This window comes from Lissotriton vulgaris, chromosome 11 (assembly GCF_964263255.1).
Source record: "Lissotriton vulgaris chromosome 11, aLisVul1.2, whole genome shotgun sequence".
Taxonomy (NCBI): Eukaryota; Metazoa; Chordata; class Amphibia; order Caudata; family Salamandridae; genus Lissotriton; species Lissotriton vulgaris.
Window position 1 is genome coordinate 176,435,166 of NC_141699.1, and position 24,542 is coordinate 176,459,707.

The 24,542-nt window shown below is 50.2% G+C and overlaps 1 protein-coding gene across 1 annotated transcript in view; it reads right to left on the reverse strand.

The window, feature by feature from the left end:
• HECTD4 (HECT domain E3 ubiquitin protein ligase 4) overlaps nucleotides 1-24,542 on the reverse strand; it is a 2,691,195-nt gene that overhangs the window by 1,444,918 nt on the left and 1,221,735 nt on the right. The window contains exons 45-46 of the mRNA XM_086943079.1: nucleotides 15,968-16,020; nucleotides 7,597-7,637 (exon numbers count right to left, since the gene is read on the reverse strand). Of these exons, the coding sequence (XP_086799205.1) occupies nucleotides 7,597-7,637; nucleotides 15,968-16,020 (94 nt within the window). The remainder of the gene's footprint in view (nucleotides 1-7,596; nucleotides 7,638-15,967; nucleotides 16,021-24,542) is intronic.

Below are 24,542 nucleotides of genomic sequence, written 5' to 3' on the forward strand. Positions count from 1 at the left end.
GGCACTACTGCTGTAGAAAAAGAAGAATTTATGATCTGGCATATAGGTGACAATAGCACAGATAGAGCATTTCTGAATTGGACAAGTTTCATAGGATCAATAGGGGAGCCCGATTTGACCCTTTTACTCAGCGTGAGAAATTTGTCATGGGACATAGGAGGGATAACAGCTAAAGTAGTGGTGGGCCGAAGAGTGACAGTGGAAGCAAAGTCCGTAGGGGCAGTAGAGAAGGATTTATAGATGGTCTCAACCTTTGAAACAAAGAAAATAGCCAACTCTTCACATTGTCGCTCAGACGCAATGCATGCTGTAACAGGATCTTTCCGGGTCTGCCAAATGGGAGCGGATATTCAGCCTGAGAGTTACATGGAGTACGGGTGCAGGATGCTGGCTTAGTACATGGTGCACACTCATTTAAGTGAAGCACCTTGCCCTAATCCTTATGCTGATTTTAGTGGTTTAGCTATGGAGAGCAGCCTTCAGGCTTAGACCAGAGGGAGTGGTAAGTAGCTTGTTTCACCAGATTTAATCACGTAGTGTAGGTTAAATGAAAAAGAACTGGGCATTGTATTTATAAAAATATGTCTATTTATTATACGAACTAACACATTGGTATATCTCCTACTCAAAGATATCAACACAAATGAACAAGTTACTTACCTTCGGTAATGATATATCTGTAAGAAACATAGGTTAGTTATATATTCCTTACCTTAGAACTACCCCCAGGCATCAGACTGGATCCAGAAAGTTTTTTGTCAGCAGTACCCTTGCGTGTCGAAAGGTGGCATCGGTCGGCTCTACGTCGTCATTGGCGTTGTGGTCGCCAGGATGACATCACTGTAGCTACATAGACGCCGCCCTCACGCGCAGACGTCAGTTCTGAACACGACTTTCCATGCCAGAAGCACAGAGCCATGCAAGACACTGACCACTGGTACAAAAAACTTGGGCCCTGAAAGGAATACCTTAACCCTGGAAGTCAGTTCTCAGAACAGGGAAGGATTGGTGAGGCGGTAAGGAATCTATAACTAACCTATGTCTCTTACAGATATATCGTTACCGAAGGTAAGTAACTTGTTCATCTGAAAGAAACAGTTAGTTATAGATTCCTTACATTAGAATAGATACCCAAGCAATACCAACCCCGGTGGTGGGTCTGCAAACCAATTTCACACCAGAAAGTCCCGGAGAACAGAACAGCCAAATAAGCCGTCCCTCCGGACTTGGCTGTCCAGGGAGTAGTGCTTTGTGAACGTGTACAGCGATGACCATGTAGCTGCCTGACAGATGTCATTGAGGGGGACTCCTCGTTCCAAAGCAGTAGTAGTTGCTGCTGCCCTGGTGGAATGGGCACACTGCCCCAATAGAGGCTCCTTCGTTGCCAAAGAATAGCATGCTTTAATGCATGAAACAACCCATATAGAGATGGTCTGTTTGTGCACGGCCCAACCTTTTTTGGTGCCCTAGTAGCGAACAAACAGCTGGTCATCTATCCAAAATTGCTTTGTGCGATCCAAATAAAATGATGGTGTGGAGTGCAAAAAAACGATGGATTTGGGCCCAGATCTTTGGACTGGGGTGAATGTGTGACATTGATCCACATTCTGTCCATCACCTGTTTTGTTTGCAATTGCCGCCATAAGTGCGCTGGGGATGCTCAGACGTGGGTCCCAGGCACTCCACACCACTGGAGTCAAGCTAGCCGGGCTGATGAGAGGTGTTACCTCGAAACCGGTCCGGTCCTCGGATGCTTGATTCCGTTCTGGGAAGGACATGGCTTTTGTAGTTCGGACTGGACTGTTCCCATGGGGCACAGGGTCAGAGCTGATTTGCATATCGCCATTGTCTAACCCAGGGTGGTGTGGAGTGCAAAAAAACGATGGATTTGGGCCCAGATCTTTGGACTGGGGTGAATGTGTGACATTGATCCACATTCTGTCCATCACCTGTTTTGTTTGCAATTGCCGCCATAAGTGCGCTGGGGATGCTCAGACGTGGGTCCCAGGCACTCCACACCACTGGAGTCAAGCTAGCCGGGCTGATGAGAGGTGTTACCTCGAAACCGGTCCGGTCCTCGGATGCTTGATTCCGTTCTGGGAAGGACATGGCTTTTGTAGTTCGGACTGGACTGTTCCCATGGGGCACAGGGTCAGAGCTGATTTGCATATCGCCATTGTCTAACCCAGGGTGGTGTGGAGTGCAAAAAAACGATGGATTGGGCCCAGATCTTTGGACTGGGGTGAATGTGTGACATTGATCCACATTCTGTCCATCACCTGTTTTGTTTGCCATTGCCGCCATAAGTGCGCTGGGGATGCTCAGACGTGGGTCCCAGGCACTCCACACCACTGGAGTCAAGCTAGCCGGGCTGATGAGAGGTGTTACCTCGAAACCGGTCCGGTCCTCGGATGCTTGATTCCGTTCTGGGAAGGACATGGCTTTTGTAGTTCGGACTGGACTGTTCCCATGGGGCACAGGGTCAGAGCTGATTTGCATATCGATATTGTCTAACCCAGGGTGGTGTGGAGTGCAAAAAAAACGATGGATTTGGGCCCAGATCTTTGGACTGGGGTGAATGTGTGACATTGATCCACATTCTGTCCATCACCTGTTTTGTTTCCAAATAAAATGAAAGCGCATGTTTTGGATCCAGACGGTGGAGCCTCTCTTCCTCTTTGGAAAAATGCAGAAGCGGAAAGAAGGTGGGCAAAGTGATGGTCTGTCCAATATGGAAAGGAGTAACCACTTTGGAAAGAAAAGATGGACGAGTTCTAAGGACAACCTTGTCCAGATAGACTTTTAGAAAAGGAGGCTTTGAAGAAAGCGTTTGGAGCTCACTCACCCTGCGTGCAGAAGGGATGGCCACCAGGAAGGCAGTTTTTCAAGTCAAAAGCCCAAGAGGACAGTTATGTAGTGGCTAAAAGGGAGCGCACATAAGGTAAGTAAGAACCAAGTTCAAGTCCCACTGAGGCATTACGAAGGGAACAGGAGGAAAAAGATGAGTAATGCCTTTAAGGAAGCGATTTACAACAGGGGACTTGAAAAGAGAAGGCTGGTCAGGAAGCCTAAGAAAGGCTGAAATGGCAGAGGTAGCCCTTAATAGTGCCCAGACTGAGCCCGGCTGGGCAAAAGAAAGGAGGATTAAGAGAACCTCAGAAAAAGGGGCAGAAAGGGGATCCACAGCCTTTGCTGCGTACCATGCCACAAATGTATTCCATCTACAGGAGTATACAGTGGAGGGACGCCTGGCTACCAAGATTACATTACAGACTTCGGGAGGCAGGTCAAACGACATCAACTGCCGCTGCTCAATCTCCACGCAAGCAGTTGAAGGCTGGACAAGTTCGGGTGGAGGACCATCCCCTGCTGCTGCGACAGAAGATCCTCCTGAAGAGGCAGTCTGATCGGAGGATCGATGGCCATGTGAAGCAGCTCGGGATACCAGACTCTTCGTGCCCAATCCGGCGCCACAAGAATGACTTGGGCCCGTTTGCACCTGATCCTCTTTAGCACTCTGGGTAGAAGTGGTGTAGGTGGAGAGGCGCCTAGAAGACCGCAACTCCACTCGCAACGAAAAGCGTTGCTTAGTGAGTGCCGCCTTGGAAATTCCAACGCGCAGAACTGCTGACATTGCGCGTTCTCTTTGGTGACTAATAGATCTAGCCAAGGCTCTCCCTACTTTTGAAAGAGTCCTTACACCACATCAGAGTGAAGACGCGGTTCGTGATCCATCATGCACCTGCGGCTGAGTTTGTCCACCCAGTAGCGTTCAGGGAACCTGCCAGGTGTTGAACCAACAGAGATATGCCCTGATGTTCCAGCCATGTCCAGAGGCGAAGGGCCTCTTGACATAGGGTCCATGACCCCAACCCGCCTTGTTTGTTGCAGTACTACATGGAGGTGGTGTTGTATGTGAACACCAGCACCACTCTTTTCCGGACAGAGAGAAGGAATGAGTTTAGTGCAAGACGGATAGCCCGAAGCTCCACAAGGTTGATGTGAAGCCCAGACTCCGCCGGAGACAAGAGTCCTCTAATCTCCACCTCTCCCATGTGGTGCCCCATCCCAGAAGGTATGCATCAGTCACCACTGTGAACTCTGGTTGGAGAAGGGAGAGGGATCTGCTGTTGACCCAATCCTGGTTCGTTAGCCATCACTGCAATTGTCGTCCAGTGCCCTCCGAGATCTGAACGCAATTGGACAGATTCCCCTGATGTTGTGCCCACTGGAACTTCAGGTCCCACTGCAGAGCCTGCATATGCCACCTGGCATGGTAAAACAGCAGAATGCAGGAGTCCATCAGGATCAGGAGCTGGAGGGTCATCCTGACCGAAACCTGGGATAGTGGCTGAAAGATCGGAAACATAGTCAGAATATTCCGGACTCACTGTTCGGGAGGATAGCCCCGAAGGAATATGCTACTTACCAGTATGCATCTGTTCTTGGCATGTAGGGCTGCTGACATTCATATCTGTGCATAAATCGCCGCCTAGTGTTGGGTCCGGATGATTGCACATTGTTGTCCTGGAAGAGTCTTGGAAGTATCACGAGATAGGTGGCTCCTCCCCTGGACTACAGTGCGCATGGGCATCCTCTCCATCCTCAGATTGTTTTTCGCCATTGTGGCAGAGATGGAGTATAATACAGTAAGTGATGACCATGCCTGAGAATGATTCTGAGTGCTACAGCTGCGACAGGCACCGGGGAGGAGGGCGGGCGATATGAATGTCAGCAGCCCTACATGCCAAGAACAGATGCATACTGGTAAGAAGCATATTCCGTTCGAGGCATGTGGGCTGCTGAATTCATATCTGTGCATAGAATAAATAGCAGTTTCCTCCTTAGCGGTGGTTGCCCGTGCCAGCTGCAGCAGTCTGAAAAAGAGTTCTGAGAACAGCCTGTCCTACAGCAGCTTGCTGTTTGGAGTGTACATCTACGCAGTAGTGTTTGGTAAATGTATGTATGGTGGTCCATGTGGCTGCTTTACATATATCCTCTATAGGAATGTTACCTAGGAAAGCCATGGATGCCCCTAACTTGCGTGTGGAATGCGCTCTTGGGGGAACTGTTAATGTGCGTTTAGCCTTTTGATAACAGATCTGTATGCACTTAACAATCCATCTGGCTATACCTGATTTGGAAATGGGGTTGCCTTTGTGCTGTGGAGAGAAGGCAACAAACAGTTGCTTAGTTTTCCTGAAATCCTTTGTCCTGTCTATGTAATACAGGAGAGCTCTTTTAACATCCAGTGTGTGCAGTGCTCGGTCTGCCACTGAATCTGGATTTGGGAAGAATACGGGCAGTTCTATGGTTTGATTAATGTGGAACTGCGATACCACCTTAGGCATAAATTTAGGGTTGGTACGCAGCACTACCCTATTAGCATGAATTTGTATGAAAGGCTCTTGAATAGTTAGGGCTTGAAGCTCACTAACTCTTCTTAGAAATGTGATTGCTACTAGAAAGGCCACTTTCCATGTCAGAAACTGTATCTCACAAGAGTGAAGAGGTTCAAAAGGTGGTCCTATTAGTCTGGTGAGAACTATGTTCAGATTCCAGACAGGTGAAGGTGGGTGTCTGGGAGGAATCACTCTCTTGAGTCCCTCCATTAAAGCTTTAATGGCTGGCACTCTGAAAAGGGAAAGATGCTGTCTGTTTTGAAGATAAGCTGCCATTGCAGCTAAATGTATCCTGATGGAACTATATGCCAGATTGCATCTGTGTAGATGCAACAAATAACATATAATGTTTTGCGTTGATGCATTTAGCGGATTTATGTAATTATTGGAACAATAAATGACAAATCGCTTCCATTTTGCTGCATAGCATGCCCTGGTTGTAGGTCTTCTTGCCTCCTTGATGATGTTCATACAGTCAGGGGGCAGGTTCAGGTAGCCAAACTGTATGTCCTCAGGAGCCATATTGCAAGGCTCAACTGTTGCGGATCTGGGTGCTGAATGTCTCCACAGCTCTGAGTGAGGAGACTGGGTGTGAGTCGCAGTCGTTGGTGAGGCACCACTGAAACTTCTAGGAACGTGGTGTACCATGCCTGCCTTGCCCATGTTGGAGCAACTAGGATAAGCGTCATTGAGTGCTGCCGCAGTTTGCGTGCCACTAGCGGTATGAGCGGTGCTGGAGGAAAAGCGTACGCAAATCTGCCTGACCAGTTCATCCATATCGCATTGCCCTGAGAGTGCGGGTGTGGGAACCTGGCGGCGAAGGTTAGGCATTTTGCGTTTTCTTTTGTGGCGAATAGGTCTATCTCTGGATGACCCCCTGCTGGAAATACGGTTGGAGCACCGAGGGATGTATCTCCCACTCGTGCATCTGATGGCTGTGCCTGCTGAGCAGGTCCGCCATCTGGTTGTCCTTGCCTGGGAGATGTTCCGCCATGAGGAACATGTTTCTTTGAATGGCCCACTTCCACATGCTCTGGGCTAGATGTGACAATTGTGGAGAGTGTGTGCCTCCCTGCTTCTGGATGTAATACATGGCAGTCATGTTGTTCGTCCGGATCAGCACGACTTTGTTGCACAAATGCAATTTGAACGACCTCATCGCCATGAAGATTGCCATCAGTTCCAGCAGGTTGATGTGCATCTTCTGCTGCTGCGTCGTCCATAGACTGTGCACTGTATAATGGAGGGCATGCGCTCCCCAGCCCTGGAGAGATGCGTCCGTCGTCAGCACTATCTGTGGTACAGGCTCTTGGAACGGTCGTCCCCTGCAAAGGTTTTGTGTGTTCCACCAATGCAGAGAGTTGTATGCACGACCGGTCACCAACACTAGGTCTTTTAGATGTCCCTGAGCCTGGTTCTACTGTCGTGCCAAGCACTCCTGAAGCGGACACATGTGTAGCCTCGCGTGAGGGACTATGAAGATGCAGGAGGCCATTATACCTATCAGCTGCATAAAAACTTGCGCTGGGAGTGAGTGTTGGGGCCTGAATTTCTGAATCAGCAATTGCATGCTGTTGACTCTGGCTGAGTTTGGCTGCGCTGTTGCTGTTAGAGTGTTTATTGTCGCTCCCAGGTACTGTTGTACATGTGCGGGTTGAAGATGAGATTTTGGGTAATTTAGTGAAAATCCTAGACTGTGTAGGAGGTGAATCGTGCGGGACATGTGCCTAGCACATTGCTGGGCTGACTTTGCTTGGACAAGCCAGTCGTCCAGATAAGGATAGACATGGATGTGTTGTCTCCGAAGGTGCGCAGCTACTGTCGCCAAGCACTTGGTAAACACTCTGGGGGCTGTAGTGACCCCGAAAGGCAGGACCTTGAACTGGTAATGCTGGTTGTTTATGGTGAACCTGAGATATTTCCTGTGTCCTGGGTGAATGGGAATGTGGAAATATGCGTCCTTTAGGTCTAGGGTTGCTAGGAAATCCCCCTGACTGAGCAATGGTAGAACTTGCTGCAAAGTCAGCATGTGAAAATGTTCTGACAAGATGTACTGGTTCAGGGGTCTGAGGTCTAGAATGGGCCTGAGAGACCCGTCCTTCTTTGGGATTAAGAAGTACAGTGAGTACACCCCTGTACCCTGTTGTTCTAAAGGCACAAGTTCTATGGCCCCTTTTTGCAGCATGCAGATGACTTCTTGCTGCAATAAGTGCATGTGCTCTGCGGACATAGGACGGTGCCTTGGGGGTATGTTGGGTGGAGTGGAGGTTAGTTCTAGACAATAGCCGTATTGGATAAGTTGTCTCACCCACCTGTCTGTGGTAATGCCTTCCCAGACTGGAAGGAACTGCTGAAGTCTTCCCCCAACCGGTGTTATATGGTCTGGGGGCAGTGACAAGACGTCACGGTTTATTGCTGGCGGAGGATCTGGCATTATTATTTCCCCGTCCTCTGCCTTTGGTGCTGTTCCCACGGTATCCACCCCTATTGTTTTTGTTATAGGTGGTCTGTGTGCCTCCTTAGTTGTATTGGGCTTGCTGTAATGCTTGACCTCTAGAGGCTCCCCTGTTACCAGAGCAAAGAAAGGAACCGCCCCTGAACTGTTGTGACTGCAGAGCTCCCATTGATTTTGCTGTCTCAGTGTCTTTCTTAATTTTTTCTAGGGTCGTGTCTACATCAGGACCAAATAGAAAGTCAGGGTTAACCGGCTGATTGAGCAAAGTTGTTTGGATCTCTGGCTTAAAACCAGAGATGCGTAGCCAGGCATGCCTTCTAAGCATCACACTTGTGTTGATGGCCCTAGCTGCTGTGTCTGCTGCATCTAGCGCACATTTAATGGATGCATTTGAAATCAGCTTCCCCTCCTGTATCAGCATTTCTGCTCCCTCCTTATAAGCATCAGGCAGGTGTTGTAGTAGCTGCTCTAACGTGTCGTAATGAGCCCTATCATATCTGGCTAATAGGGCCTGTGTATTTGAGATGCTCCAAATATTTGCCGCTTGAGCCGCTACTCGTTTGCTAGAAGCTTCCAAGATTTTGGATTCTTTGTCCGGAGGAGGAGCATCACCACTTGTTTGAGAGTTTGCTCTCTTACGAGCATTAGCCACCACTAAGGAGTCCAATGGGAGCTGGCCTTTGATGTACGTAGGGTCTACAGGCGCAGGCCGGTATTTTCTTTCAATCCTTGGGTTCACAACCCTTGCCCTTGTGGTCTCCTTGAAAATGTCACCAGCGTGTTTAAGGACACCCTTTAGCATAGGCAATGTCTTTACTGATCTTTCTGAAGTTGAGAAAGTATCAAACAAAAAGTCTTCCTCCACTGGGTCAGCGTGCATTTCCACGTCATGGTTATTGGCTGCCCTTTCAATCAATGCGTTAAACGCAGCAGTATCTTCAGTAGGCGAGGTTTTGACTGTATAGGACTAAGTGTCAGGCGTGGTGTGTGGCTCACCAGGGTCAACAGGGTCAGTCCAGGGTTGAGGCTCCTCTTGATCTGTGTCAATAGGATAATTAAATGCTTCCTCATTGTATCCCTCCCCCACATCCTCATTGGTACGTGTGGGAGAATAGGCGTATTCTTGTCCATAGGACTCAACAGGTTCAAAAAGAACAGGTGAGGTGACAGAGTCCCTTTTCTTTTTGAGTGGGATCTTGTATGACTCCAAAGGATTTTCTGGAATGATCTTTCTTTTGTAAATATCGAGTCTGCCAGAATCCGAGTCGATGAATAGTTTTGACTGATTATCATAGGAGGGCGCTTGGAACACCACGTCCTCTTGTATGGGCTGATTTCTTGAGACTACCAACATTTTTTTGGCCGTGTCGGTGCTTTTTTGTGGCTTGAATGCCTTGGGTCGAGCGGTCGGGGGCAGCCGTACTTAATTGGTGGCTTAAGCATTGGAGACGAACCGACCTTCTTCGAGGGTGGCGCGGTCTTTGATCCGACCGACTTTGTTTTATTACTAGTTTGTTTGCGGCCTTGCGTCGACTCGAGCTCTTGGTGCGCAGCAGGCACGCTCTTCTGCTTCGACGTGACATGCTCTTTCGGGTCGATTTTGGTCTTCGACTCGAAGGCCTTGACCACCAGTGGCTTGGAGGCTGGAAGCTTCGGATCGAGAGTCTTCGAAGTCTTGAGTCCTTTGTTAGTGACGCCATCTTTGGACGTCGACGTCGACGGCGTCAGTGCGACATGCTTGACCGTCGATACAGGCTTCGGCGCCCCGATCTTTGGGCCGACACCCCCTTGTGACCCCGAAGGGTCGATGACACTTTTTGATTTGATTGGATCTGATGAATCCGAAGCCGTCGATCCGAGGACTGTCTTTAGCAGTTTCGGTTTCGATTTAGCATCTGTTGGATTTGGTTTCGATTTCACTGCTGATTGTGGTTGATCGACCGATGGCTCCTTATAAATATTCTTAGCCGAGCCTTGACGCGGGGCTATAGAATGTGGATTAAGATCTTGGCTAAGGCCTTCCGGCGATGCCTCGACCTGAGCCTTTGAAAGTACAGTGTCAGTATTGGGCTCCGCGACTGCGGTTGGGCCTTGCTCATCGCTCGAGTCGTCATCGACGGCTCCGATGGCCTCTGCGTCGTCTCCTACCTTGACGACGTCTTCCTCATGGACGTAGTCTTCTTCTTCGTCCTCATCATAGTTAGAGTTCGGCTCCGACGCAGGATCCGACTGTTGTTCAGGATCCTCTTCATTGACGCCCTCCTCGTCATCAGCCTCGAAGATATTCTCCGGGTCGGGCGCCGTTTTCTGCGCCGACTGTCTTGCGGCGCGTCGAAGCTGAAGTCTTCTTCGACCTGAACCGAGAACAGGCCATGCAGCTGGCCTCGTCGTGGTCCGGGGATAGGCATTTATTGCACACTGGGTGCACATCAATGTGAGGGTATTTGGAGTTGCAAACGGGGCATCGTTTGAAAGGGCTCCGTTCCATCGTCGATCGTTGATGGGGCCTTTGGTGTAGAAAAAGGCAAACGGCCTTCGACGTCCTGTTCGAAGAACTGGAGCAAGTACGTGGCACTGAACAAAAGACAATACCGACGCCCGAAGGCCTTTTGGCCTTGTGAAAAAGTGTTTTACATCGATTCCGAACTTGAGTCAAGAAAGTACATCCGAACCCAATGGCGGAAAACTAAGCAACTGTTTGTTGCCTTCTCTCCACAGCACAAAGGCAACCCCATTTCCAAATCAGGTATAGCCAGATGGATTGTTAAGTGCATACAGATCTGTTATCAAAAGGCTAAACGCACATTAACAGTTCCCCCAAGAGCGCATTCCACACGCAAGTTAGGGGCATCCATGGCTTTCCTAGGTAACATTCCCATAGAGGATATATGTAAAGCAGCCACATGGACCACCATACATACATTTACCAAACACTACTGCGTAGATGTACACTCCAAACAGCAAGCTGCTGTAGGACAGGCTGTTCTCAGAACTCTTTTTCAGACTGCTGCAGCTGGCACGGGCAACCACCGCTAAGGAGGAAACTGCTATTTATTCTATGCACAGATATGAATTCAGCAGCCCACATGCCTCGAACGGAATATGCTACTTACCAGTATGCATCTGTTCTTGGCATGTAGGGCTGCTGACATTCATATCGCCCGCCCTCCTCCCCGGTGCCTGTCGCAGCTGTAGCACTCAGAATCATTCTCAGGCATGGTCATCACTTACTGTATTATACTCCATCTCTGCCACAATGGCGAAAAACAATCTGAGGATGGAGAGGATGCCCATGCGCACTGTAGTCCAGGGGAGGAGCCACCTATCTCGTAATTCTTCCAAGACTCTTCCAGGACAACAATGTGCAATCATCTGGACCCAACACTAGGCGGCGATCTATGCACAGATATGAATTCAGCAGCCCACATGCCTCGAACACTACGTTGTGTCCAGAACCGCTCTGATGAAGAGGAACTTTTGAGAGGGACTCAGGTGTGACTTTGGCACGATGATGGAAAACCCCAGCAAATGCAGGAGGTCAGCAGTTGTCGAGGTGGGAGACAACAGCCTGGGGCGAGCCCGCCTTCAACAGCCAGTCGTCGAGATAGGGGAAAACTGGAACCCCTGATCTGCGCATATGAGGTGCGACCAAGGTCATCACTTTCGTGAACACCCGAGGGACGCTGGTCAGGCCAAAGCAAAGCACGGTAAACTGAAAATGCTTGTGGCCTACCTTGAACCGCAGGTAACGCCAGTGGGCCGCCAGGACAGGGATATGACAATAAGTGCCCTGCAAGTACAACGCTACCATCCAGTCTCCAGGGTTGCGGGCAGACAGGACCTGAGCGTCACCATCTTGAACTTCTCTTTCCGGAGGAAGTGGTTGACCTTCCTGAGATCCAAGATAGGACCCAGGCCTTTGTCCTTCTTGGGCACCAGAAAGTAGTGGGAATAGCAACGCGACCTACTTTTGGGACAGGAACTCGCTCGATGGCTCCCTTGGCCAAGAGTGCCAACACTTCCTGTTAGAGAAGGGCCAGATGATCATCCAACATGCAATGGTACTGAGGTGGCATGGATGGAGAGGTAGTCTTGAAGGGGAAGGAGTAGCCCCTTCGGACTATCTGTAAAACCCACCTGTCCAACATCATGCTAAGCCAGTGGGGGACGTGATGGTGGATCCTTCTGCCCACTGGCGTTTGGTGGTCCTGAAAGGTCAGACTAGGAGTGTTTGGAGGCATGCTGCAGAGGGGGCTGTGGTGGTCTGGTCCGCCCGCTGGCCCCTCAGAACCACGGCTGTGGTTCCCACATCCCCAGCCGCCGAGGGTCTGAACAGCTTGCGCTGGCCTGTGGCTCTGGGCGGGACGTGGCGGGGCACCCCTTCCGCAGCCCCGAAAGGGGCGAAAAGCAGACTGCGCAGGGCGGGTGGTGGAGAGGCACAAGGACCGGGCTGTAGCCCGAGAGTGCTTAAAGAGCTCCAGCGCGTTGTCTGTCATGTCGCTGAAGAGGCTATGGCCATCAAAGAGCATGTGCATAAGGATGGATTGGACATCCCCAGAAAAACCAGTCGACCTCAACCAGGCGTAGCGTCGAAGGGCTACCAACGTGGAAATCGTCCTGCCTAGTGAGTCGGCTTTATCCAGCCCACAGCGGATTGTAAACTTTGCTGTGTCTCTCCCTTCGGCAACTGCATGAGAGAGTATAGCCCGGGCCTCCTCTGGGCACTGAGGCAGCATTTGCGCAACCGTATCCCACACAGAATGGGTGTAATGGCCCAACAGAAATGCAGTGTTTACCGACCGCAGTCCCAAGCTGGAGGAAGAAAATATCTTCTTCCCAAGAATAGCCAGCTATTTGGATTTCTTATCATGTGGAGCGTTAGGGAATGTGCCCTTGGAGGTAGAGGATTGGACCACCAGTGGGGTGTTGGAAGAGGAAAGCTGGACCGCCCAGCGCAATGGCGTCGGGCAATCATCTTATCCACAGGAGCCCCTGTGCTGGGCCTGGACCAGGTGCCCAAAAGGATGTCAGTGAGGGCTTCATTAAACGGAAGCAGGGGACTCTTTAGCCCTCGCTGCCGGTTGAAGAATCTCTGTCAGGAGGTTAGTCCTGGATGCCACCGTAGGTAGCTCGAGGTGAAGAACCTCGGCCACCCTACGGAACACCATGGCGTAAGAAGCTCCCTCCTCCGTAGCCACAGTAGGAGGAGACAACATGCCAAGGTCTGGTGAGGTATTCAGACCATTGGCTTCCCCAAGTTCCTCTCGCCAGTCCAGTTCATAGCCTAACTGGTCAGTCTGAGGGTCCTCCCAGTCCTCCTGACCCTCTTCTGGCTGGCAGCCTGGTCTAAAAGAGCCAGGGTAGAACAAGGGCACCAAAGTACTCGTTGGCACCGGATCCAGCATCAGTTGACGCCGGTCCGGCTCCGTGTCTACATCGAGGTATAGGCCGGGGTCGACGTCGTCACAGGACACAGCCAACACGGGTTGCAGACATGGTGCCGGTGGAATTGGCGCTGGTGGAGGTGTCACAAGGTCGACCGGCGCCGATCCGAATCCAGGCCTGGATCCAAGGGGATCCTGCGGCGCTGGGGCGGAAGCCGCTGCCATCAAAAGCCCATGGTCCCCCAGCCGAGTCCGCGGGCCCGAAGAAGCGCCAGCAGAGTCGGGCTGCCCAAAGATGGCATGCATCGCTTCGTATAATTGACAAAGCTGAGCAGGGGTCCCGGGTGGATAGGTGCAAAGTGACGTTGGAATCCTCTGTAGACCACAATGGAGGACTTCAGAAAAGATGCAACTGGCGAAGACGGTGCAAGAGTTCAGTGGAATACAAATGTGGATTCTTGAAGAGAAGAACCTGCAAACAAGGGGGCAGAGTCTCTGCCACTCGGAGGTGACCAGGAGGAACGGAAGAGCAACGACCACTGATGATGGGAGATGCAGAAGTGATGACAGTGACCTTGTTTCTGCAGCTGTGAGGACCAGGCGATGCGGAGGATGACCAGTAGCAATTCACGAGCTGTCCCACATCAGAAGTCGAGAACGAGGGGGGTCGGTATCCGGCAGGAGCACCAACAAGCATTGGCAGCAGCAACAGACGTGGAAACCGATGAAGAAGCAATGTTGGGACCAGCAAGGTCCAAGGGACTCAACCAAGGGCAGGAGAGTCAGAGCAGGCCTGAGCAAGCAGGGGAGCCCACTGAAGCAAGAGGAGACTCAAAAGGACCCACAAGTTAAAGGCACAGGAGTCGCAAGAGGACCTCTGGCAGCTCACCAAAGATGTAGGCCAACGGTGCAGAGGATGTGGTGAGGACGGAGATCTTGGCAGGAAGAGATGCTGGAGGCTGAAGCTTCGTGTAGCCCGAAGATATCCGGAGTACAGAGAGTAACAAGCCTTGGCAACTGCAAGTCAACGCAGTGCACAGGGGTTCGGTTCCAGCGGTTTAGACGAGGGATACTGGCCTCAAAACTGCAGAAAACACAGGTCAGGCCTTAAGGGAGTTACACACCCACCACCTGTGTTGCTGAGCCTTTCGAAGTCTGAGGGACGTCAAAAGCAGCAGACAGGTTAGCTTTGTTGTGGTGCCTGCAGATGCAGGGGAGTGACTCATTCATTCCAAGGGAGATTACTTTGGGTGTCCTTGATGCCCACAGTTTTGTTGAAGATCCTGGATGACACAGACAATGGAGATGACTTGCAGAACAGCAAGACCAGGAGCACCGTGATGCAGTCTCGGGTTCAGGCGAAGTCCTGGTGTCCAGACAGTCGAAGAGTGAGGTAGTTTCAGGCTGGAGTCTTGTCCCATGATGAATCTGAGGACCCACTCACACGTAAGCCCTTTTATAAGCTAAGAAAGACGTTAGGATGACTCATGGGGTCCCTCCCAGAGGAGCGGCTGGACAGAGGGGAGGATACTCCCATGTCCTTTGTCTAGTTTCATGCCAGAGCGCGTTCTAACTAGAGTATACAAGGAGAGCACCAAAAGTGCCCTTCAAAGCAGTGCCCGACCCAAACCCAATACACTAAGTCCTGTCTGGGAGGTGGTCATAGATCGGCGGATTTATTTTTGGTTTTGTGTGCCCCACTAGGCCACCAGGGATTTCAGTTTTTTTATATTGGGGTGCGGCCCCATGGGCAAGGGTCGCTCCCCTTTATGGGGGTGATTTTTTAGTTGTGTGCCCCCCAGTAGGCCAACATGGATTTCAGGTTTTATTTTTTTGTTGGGGAGCGGCCCCTTGGGCAAGGGTCGCTCCCCTTTTATGGGGGTGAATATTTTGGCCTTTTCTCTGCCTTACGTTTTAAGGCCCATCTGTCCCCAAGGGGGCAGTAGCCATTAGACACCAGAGATTTATTTTATGCTGTTGGGGAGCGGCCCCTTGAGCAAGGGTCGCTCCATTTATCGGGTAATTATTGTGGCTGTTTCTGCCCCCTTCGGGGACAGGTTGGTCATATGTTTTTAGGCCCATCTGTCCCCAAGGGGGGCGGAAGACACTAGACGCAAGGGTTTTTTAAATATTGGTGTTGGGGAGTGGCCCCTTAGGCAAGGGTTGCGCCCCTTTTACGGGGGTAAATATTTTGGCAGTTTCTGTCCCCTTTAGGGGCAGATCGGCCTTATGGTTTTAGGCCCACCTGCCCCCCAGCTTGGCTGATGGATTGTATGTGAACTGGTGCATTATTTGCATATGTGATCGTAATGTTTTATTCCTCCTTTTTATTCTACTGCAAATATTTTGATTCTGGTTTGTGGTTTCGGCAGTTGTTGATCTGCAGTTTGCCTAGTTGGATGTGTTTGGTAAGAAAAACAGTGGGATATTGTTGGTCCTTGCTGTGTCTGTGCAGAGTAGTTGGTGGTAGAGTATAACTGTTTCTGGCAAGTGAGTGGTATTGTTTTGGAATATATAGATCTTTGTGATAAAGCCACATTTTGTTTATTACTTATTTTACAAAGTGTTTGTTGTTGTTGACTTGTTTGACAAGTTACTTTTATTAATAAAGATTATGGCTAGCCGAAGAGTTACTGCTCAGCAGGTAGTTGGTATGCTTTTTGAATCTTCCTCTGACAATGATTATGAGGCTGACAGTGCGTCTGGAGTAGAGGAGGATGTGCAAGATTCTTGCAATGAGTTTTCTGTCCATGAGGAATCATCTGATAATGAAGCTACTCTCAGGGATGATGATGCTACTCTCAGTGCGGATGAAGTGCCTGTTTTAGAGGAGGACAGTGATGTGTTGATGGTGCAGCAAAAGGCATTTGGATTCCAGCCTGGGGCTGCAAGGCTTCCCATTGTAAGTGCTGGACTCTGGTTTGATCCAAACATGGTGCAGCTGGTGTTGCCTGCTTTTAGTGGTGATGCAGGGTGTAGAGTGAATTGTGATTTTTGTTATGGCAAGACATCCAAAGCAGGGACGTATCTCAGGCAAGATCTTATCTGAAGTCAGCCTTGGGGGCCACTAACCTATCAGCGATCTGGGACATGCAACTCGGCCATAATGCGTTCAAAAAACTGGTTTGGAAAACTGTTAAATCGATCTCACTACTAGAGGACAAAGAGACATTTGCCAAAAGAAATCACGCATGGATGATTTTAAACTCATATAAATCACTGACACCACAACCATATTTCAGTCAGGGCTATCCCAAGACGACAAAACTAAAGTTCTTGAAATACAGACTAGGGGTCTTGCCCACCAAAGAGCATTTACCCCCTTGGCTCAGGAGCAAAGGCCATGATGCCTGAATCTTTTGTATTACTGCGAAGGGCGACATATTCCATATGACCTGCCTCTGCCAAGAGCTTCGGCCAGCCCACCAATAGCTCTTAAAGGACCAGCTCAAGTAGATCGGAACTCGCACTAGAAGGCAAGCGGTTCTGGCTTGCCTGAACCCTGCAAATACGAAACTGAACTGCAGATATGTAAAGTTCTTTGCAATAATTGAGCAAAAACTGTCAAAAAACACTCCGACCATTTACACAGGAAACACACAGCTGCAAATCGGAAGGAAATACGCTCTCCTGCCTCAAGAGAAATGCCCCTGGACTTTAGATTGGGCTTTTACTGCATGTTCTTTTTAATGATATTTTATATGAATCAATTTTCTTACGATATTTTAAAATCTTCCTTTTAATGTTTGCACTGGTTTTAATTAACTATGCATAATAAACTACCTACCTACCTGTAGCTGTTTGGAGTCAGGCTGCTGAAGTGCGCAACTTTGTGTGCATTGTCGACTACAAGAAGCACATGGGTGGTGTAGATAGAGTAGATCAGAGGTTGGTACCTTACACTTCTGTTTGTAAGTCTTACATTTGGTATAAAAAGTTGGCCATCCACCTCGTCGACTTTGCAACTTTTAATGCTTCTGTTGTGTTCCAGGAATGTTCTCCAGCGTCAAGGATGACTTTTGTTCAGTTTCAGGAGTCTGTGATAGGCAGCCTTGTTGTAGTGGAACAGGCAAGTGTTCCTAGAGTTGGAGTGGTGGATAAAATCGCCACTGTCCCTATTTAATTCCTTCCACTCCCCCAAAAAAACAATCCCTGTAGGAGATGTAGAATCTGTTTGCTTGTGCCCACATGCTTCAGATTGTATCACACTCAACAGAGTTTTTTGGAGCAACCATGAGTCTACTAGTGAACTGCCTTGTCTGTTTTGTTTAATATTTGTAGTTCTGTTTCACGGTTGGCATTAGAATGATCTATTTAGTTAACACTGTTGTGTTTGTAGTTATAGTTTTGTATCTAGTTCCAATTGGTTTGTATTTTCTTGTTCTTGTTAAAAACAAAACTGATGACCATGTGCGTGGACTGGCGCTTGACTGGCGGTGTGCGTGGACTGGAGCTTGGCTGGCGGTGTGCGTGGACTGGCGCTTGGCTGGGGGTGTGCATGGACTGGCTCTTGCCTGGTGGTGTGGGTGGACTGGCACTTGGCTAGCAGTGTGCTTGGTTTGGGACTTGGCTGGCGGTGTGGGTGGACTGGTGCTTCGCTGGCGGTGTGGGTGGACTGGAGCTTGGCTGGCGGTGTGGGTGGACTGGCGCTGTGGGTAGACTGGCGCTTGGATGGCGGTGTGTATGGGCTGGTGCTTGGCTGGCAGTGTGCATGAGCTGGCACTTGGCTGGCGGTGTGGGTGGGCTGGCGCTTGGCTGGCGGTGTGGGTGGGCTGGCGCTTGGCTGGCAGTGTGGGTGGGCTGGCGCTTGGCTGGCTGTGTGGGTGGGCTGGTGATTGGCTGGCAGTGTGGTTGGGCTGGCGCTTGGCTGGCAGCGTGGGTGGGCTGGCGCTTGGCTGGCAGTGTGGGTAGGGTGGCAGTGTGGGTGGGCTGGCGTTTGGCTGGCGGTGTGCATGGACTGGCTCTTGGGTGGTGTTGTGCGTGGGCTGGCGGTGTATGAGTAGTGACTTGCTCCTGGTCATTAGACACACTGCTAGTCAAATGCCACTGCACTCACTACATCAACCGCTAAGCAGTGGAATTGCTGTGTCAGTCATGTGGGCGTATAAAAGGGATGAGCACTTAAATGGCGCTGTCTGTTGATGTAAATGTTGTAATGTGCAGGGGAAGTGGCTGACGGCGTGAATAGTCTTGTATGTCACGTATGAAAGGTATGTGAATGGCATGTAAAGAGGTTGGTGCCTTGTCGTGGCTTTACAGCTCACGAGCTGTGAGTCATTGGTTCAGGTTTTTAACCTTTTAATTAATAACAATGCATTTCGTTTTTGTGAAATCTCTTGTTAATAAAGTTTTACGCTCTGAACCTTCACTGACCCTCATCCCAAATCCAACCAATATGTGTGTGTACTTAAGGAATAGTTAGTTTTGAAGTAATATTTGTCTTTTCTGTCTTTCTCTGCAAGGGTGTACATTGTCTCTACATTGTCTGTTGATGTGAGTGTTGTAATGTGCTGGGCACACAGCCGGTGGTGTGAACGTGTGTGTCAAGTATAAAAGGTGTATGAATGGCCTGTAAACAGGTTGGTGCCTTGCCGTGGCATTACAACTCACGAGCTGTTAGTCACTAGTTCAGGTTTTTAACCTTTTAATTATTAACAGTGCATTTCCTTTTTGGGAAATCTCAAGTTAATAAAATATCAATTTTCAACCTTTCACTCACCCTCGTGCCACATCCAACCATTATGCGTGTGCACTTGAGGAACAGATGGATAGGCAGTCATATTTGTCTTGTCTGTCTTTCTGTGCTACGGTGTAGTTTGTCTCTATGGAAAATTTACCAACCTGAGATATTTTTGAAAATTAAAAAAAATGGGGAGTACTGGGTGGTGTGCCTCTCTTGGATCCCAACAAACAAGTTACTTACCTTCGGAAACGCTTTTTCTGGTAGATACAATATCTGCCTGTGGATTCCTCACCTTGTGAATATCCCCCTTGCGTCAGCAACATTCGGAAATTCTTTCGTAGCTTCGCGGCGACGTCATAGGGGCACTGCATCGCGCGCGACTCCGCTGACGTCACCGACACCATAATAGGCCAACGCCGGCGTGATGACATCAGTTCTGCCCTTTTATCCGTGCCTTCGAGGCACACGGACGGATTAATGACAGTAGAAATATACATAGTATACACAGTACACAGACATCAAGGTAACACACACAGTGTGAAACAAATGCAATAAAACATCTGAATCAATCAATTCCTTGACATTAAAGTAAATATATTACAGTAACTCTGGTATAGAAGAGTGGACAACGAGGAGGGGGGTGGGCCAGTGAGGAATCCACAGGCAGATATTGTATCTACCAGAAAAAGCTTTACCGAAGGTAAGTAACTTGTTCTTCTGATAGATACATCTGCCAGTAGATTCCTCACCTTGTGAATAGATTCCCACAGCAGTCCCCACTCCCGGAGGAGGGTGTCCACTCTGCTATACCAAGAAATCCTGGAGGACAGAGCGTGCAAAGCGGCCCTCCCCCCTTACTTCGGAATCTAAGCAATAATGCTTCGCGAAAGTGTGGAGGGAGGCCCAAGTCGCAGCTCTGCAAATGTCCTCTACAGGCACACCTCTAGCCAAAGCACATGTTGCAGACTTTGCTCTAGTGGAATTAGCCCTTATACCCTCTGGAGGTTCCTTACCCGCCAGGGAGTAGCAGATCTTGATGCATAAAATTATCCATCTTGATAGCGTGCGCTTGTGCACTGCCTTCCCCTTCCTGCAGCCAGTAAATCCGACAAACAGCTGGTCATCTGACCTGAACTCACTCGTTCTGTCCAGGTAAAAGGACACCGCCCTCTTAGGGTCCAGACGGTGCAGTCTCTCCTCCTCCTTGGAAGGGTGGGGGGGCGAGGGGGGAGGATAAAATGTAGGAAGGGTAATGGACTACCCCAGGTAGAAAGGAGTTACCACCTTTGGCAGAAAAGCAGCCCTGGTCCTGAGAACCATCCGATCTGCATGAATGGATAAAAATGGGGGCTTTGAACTTAGAGCTTGAAGCTCACTTACCCTCCTTGCTGAGGTAATTGCTATCAGAAAAACAGTTTTAAAGGACAAAAGCCTAAAGGGACACTTGTGTAATGGTTCGAAAGGCGAACCCATTCGAAAAGTTAGTGCAAGGTTTAAGTCCCACTGAGGTGCAATAAAAGGAGTTGGAGGAAATTTATTGGTTAGGCCCTTGATGAACCGTAAAACATTAGGTGACTTAAACAAAGAGGGCTGGTCAGGCAAACAAAGGAATGCCGATAAGGCCGACAAATAACCCTTAATAGTTGCCACCGCAAAACCCTGCTGGGCCAAGGAGAGAGCAAATTGAAGAATATTGGACAAACGAGCCCTCAATGGGTCAATGGACTTCTCCCCACACCAAACAACGAACTTAGACAATCTATAGGAATAGATGGACTTAGTGGAGTCACGCCTGGCCGATAAGATGACATCCACCACATCGTGTGGGAGAGAAAATGAACTCAGGTTGCCCTGTTCAATCTCCAGGCATGAAGGTGTAAGGTCTGGAGGTGGGGGTGTAGAACCTGCCCCTCCATCTGGGAGAGGAGATCTGCCCTGTGAGGGAGACGGAGCGGCGAGCTCGAGGAGAGGTGGAGAAGATTTGTGTACCACACCCTTCTTGGCCAATCCGGGGCAATCAAAATAACTTGGGCCCGGTCTTGGCGAACCTTCCTCAGAACCCGAGGAATCATGGATATGGGGGGGAAACGCGTAAAGGAGCTGAGAGTCCCAACTCAACTGAAATGCATCCCCCAAGGCTCCCTGCATCAGAAACTGCAGAATGACGGGTAGTGAGCATTCTCGTGAGTGGCAAATAGATCCACCAGAGGAGTTCCCCAAGTCTGAAAGACCCAACGAACTACCTCTGGATGGAGCCTCCACTCGTGGTCGGCCAAGAACTGCCGACTGAGAGTGTCCGCACGTACATTCAGTACCCCGGCCAGATGACTTGCCATCAGACAAATCTGGTGGTCCTGAACCCAGGACCAGAGACGCAGAGCCTCTCTGCAGAGACACTGCGACCCCACTCCTCCCTGCTTGTTGACATACCACATCGCGGTCGTGTTGTCCGTCAGAACTTGAACTGACTGACCGCGAAGGGAAGGGAGGAAGGCCTTGAGTGCCAAACGTATTGCCCGCAACTCTTGAAGATTGATATGAAGCAACCTTTCCTCTGGAGACCAAAGACCCTTGACCTCCAGATCCCCCAGATGAGCACCCCACCCTAGAGTGGATGCATCCGTTATCACCGTGGCCACCGATGGAGGTAGATGAAAAGGCTTTCCTTGTGACAGATTGCCTTCCACACTCCACCAAGTCAGATCTGCTGCAGTTTCTCTGGAGATCCTCACTGACTCCCTAAGATCCCCGTTGTGTTGATACCACTACCTGCGGAGGCACCACTGGAGTGCCCCCATGTGCCAGCGTGCATGGTTGACCAGCAGTATGCAAGAAGCCATCAGACCTAGCAAGCGAAGGACCTTCAGGACTGGAACGACTGCGCCACTGTGAAACAAATGAATAATTTCCTGAATGTCGCGAATCCTTTGAGGAGGTGGGAATGCACGACAAACAGTAGTGTCCAGTACCGCACCTATGAAAAGGTTGCGCTGGGAGGGCACCAGGTGAGATTTGGGTACATTTATCGAAAAACCCAACCTGTGCAACAACTGAGTTGTCTCCTGCAGGTGATGGAGCACCTTCTCCGGCAACTCTGCCTTGATCAGCCAGTCGTCCAGATACGGGAATACAGGAATCCCTGACCTCCTGAGATGTGCCGCCACCACTGCCATCACCTTGGTGAAGACTTGTGGCGCAGTAGTAAGGCCAAACGGAAGGACCGCAAACTGGTAGTGTTGCGACCTAACCGTAAAACGGAGATACTTCCTGTGCGACTTCAAGATGGGAATATGAAAATACGCATCTTGTAAGTCGATTGACACCATCCAGTCTTCTTCCATCAGCGCCTGAAGAACCTGTGCAAGGGTGAGCATCTTGAACTTCTCCTGCTTCAGGTAGAGGTTCAAGATCCTGAGATCAGGATTGGCCGAGACCTGCCATCCTTCTTGGGGATCAGAAAATACCGGGAGTAGCACCCCTGACCCCTTTCCTGCTCTGGAACCACCTCTATGGCACCCTTTCTGAACAGCGCCAGGACTTCTTCCTGCAAGCGAAGCAGGTGGTCCTCCGTACAATAACCCTGGCAAGGAGGGTAATTTGGGGGAAACTCCAGAAAGGGAAGAGCATACCCATTCCCCACGAGATTGAGAACCCAAAGATCCAATGTAATCAATTCCCAATCTCGTAGGAAATGGGTAAGCTGGCCCCCCACTGGGCCAGCATGATACAGAATGGCAGATCTAGGGCTGCTTTGCAGCGTTGGCAGGGGGCTGGGAAGGAGAAGAGGAAGAAGAGGAGGAGGCGACTTGACGACCTCTGGGGCGTGCTCTCTGTCTGCCTCTGTTCGCCTTATACAGAGTGTTTTGCTGCTGCTGTGGCTGCTGCTGATTGGACTTGAAGGAACGAAAAGCCTGGTCTGAAGGCCCAACGACTTAGCTGTTGCCCTGCTATCTTTAAAACGTTCTAAAGCAGCATCTGCCTTTTTGCCAAACAGACCAGATCCGTCAAATGGCAGATCCAATAGCGCAGACTGGACATCCGTGGAAAACTCAGAAGACTTTAGCCATGCAGCTCTCCTCGTAGCCACCGAAGAGCCCATGACCCTAGCCACAGAATCCGCTGTGTCTAAACCACTCTGGATTACCTGCCTTGCCGCAGCCTGAGTGTCCAAAATTACCTCCTGGAAGTCCTTTCTATCTTCTTCCGGTAACTTTGGCACCAATTGTTTCACAGTGTCCATAAGGGCGTGGATATAACGTTCCATCAGACAGGTCGCATTTGTGGACTTTAACGCCATGCTGGCAGAGGAGAATATCTTTTTTGCAGCCTGATCCTGTTTTCTCGACTCCTTTTCTGCAGGTACCTGTGGGAATGCTCCCGTTGACTTCCTGGAACAGGCAGCCTGCACCACTAAACTTTCAGGCAGAGGGTGAGGGGATAAAAATTCAGGATCATCTGGAGCAACTCTGTATCTTCTGGCAACAGTCCTAGATACTGCAGGAGTCGACAAAGGTTTCTTCCAAACATCCCAAATTGGCTCTGCCAGTGCATCATTAAACGGCAGAATTGGTTCAACCACCGAGGATGGAGAGTGAAGGACCTCCGTAAGAAGGTTAGATTTAAACTCAGCAGTTGGAAGAGTAATGTTCAACAAACTTGCCGCCTTCCTTATCACCATATGGTAAGGAGCCACATCCTTAGAGGGTGCATCCGGCACTGGAACTAAATCCCACTCAGGAGACAGTTCAAGGCCACTAGCCACTGTTAGGTCATCAAATGGGTCCTCAGACTCCTGTAGCTCACCCTCCTCCAAATTACCTTCTCGAAACCTTTCTTCCTCCATAAGCCTCTAGGCTTCACGCCTCGACCTGTGCTTAAAACACAAGGCCGACGGATCCACTGTCGACTCAGACGGCGCCGACATCGGACGAGCGACTTTTGTACGAGGTCGGTCAGGGTTCGGCATCGGAGTTGATGGATTCGGCGTCGATGGATTCGGCGTCGACGGCTTCGACGTCGATGGCTTCGGTGTCGAAGGACTCGCCGGCGTCGGAAACTGCCGGAGCCGGCATGAAGGGCATAAAGGGCGCAGGTGCATAGGTCTGGGGAACACCCAAACCATATGCCAACGGACCCGTGGGACCAGCAGAAGCCCCAGTGGGATACATAGCCCTGTTGTAAATCCCAAACATCGCGGTCAGGAACTGCGACGGATCCTGACCTGGAGCCGGGAATGAAGGGTACATACCCCCGGGCTGCTCATGAGGGCGTGGAGTCGATTCGACGTTGACTTCCTCCTCGGGCTCGTGCACCGGAGTCGACGGACCCGCTGGCAACGGAGTCTCTCCCTCACCAACCACCTCCTCCTCCTCACCTTCATCCTCCCGACCTGAAGGATGGGATGGTGCCGGAGATGGATTCGCTACCTGCCCTGGTGAACCTGGCGAATTCGCAGGAGTCACTTCACCCTCGGCGTCCTGCTCTCCCGAAGCCGAAGACACCACGACCTTTTCAACCAGCTTCACCTGCGACTTCGGCTTTGAACCCGAGTCCTTCCTCGAATGATGCCTGGACTCATGGGTTCTCTTCTTGTGTTTCTTCTTTGAAGAATGTGATGC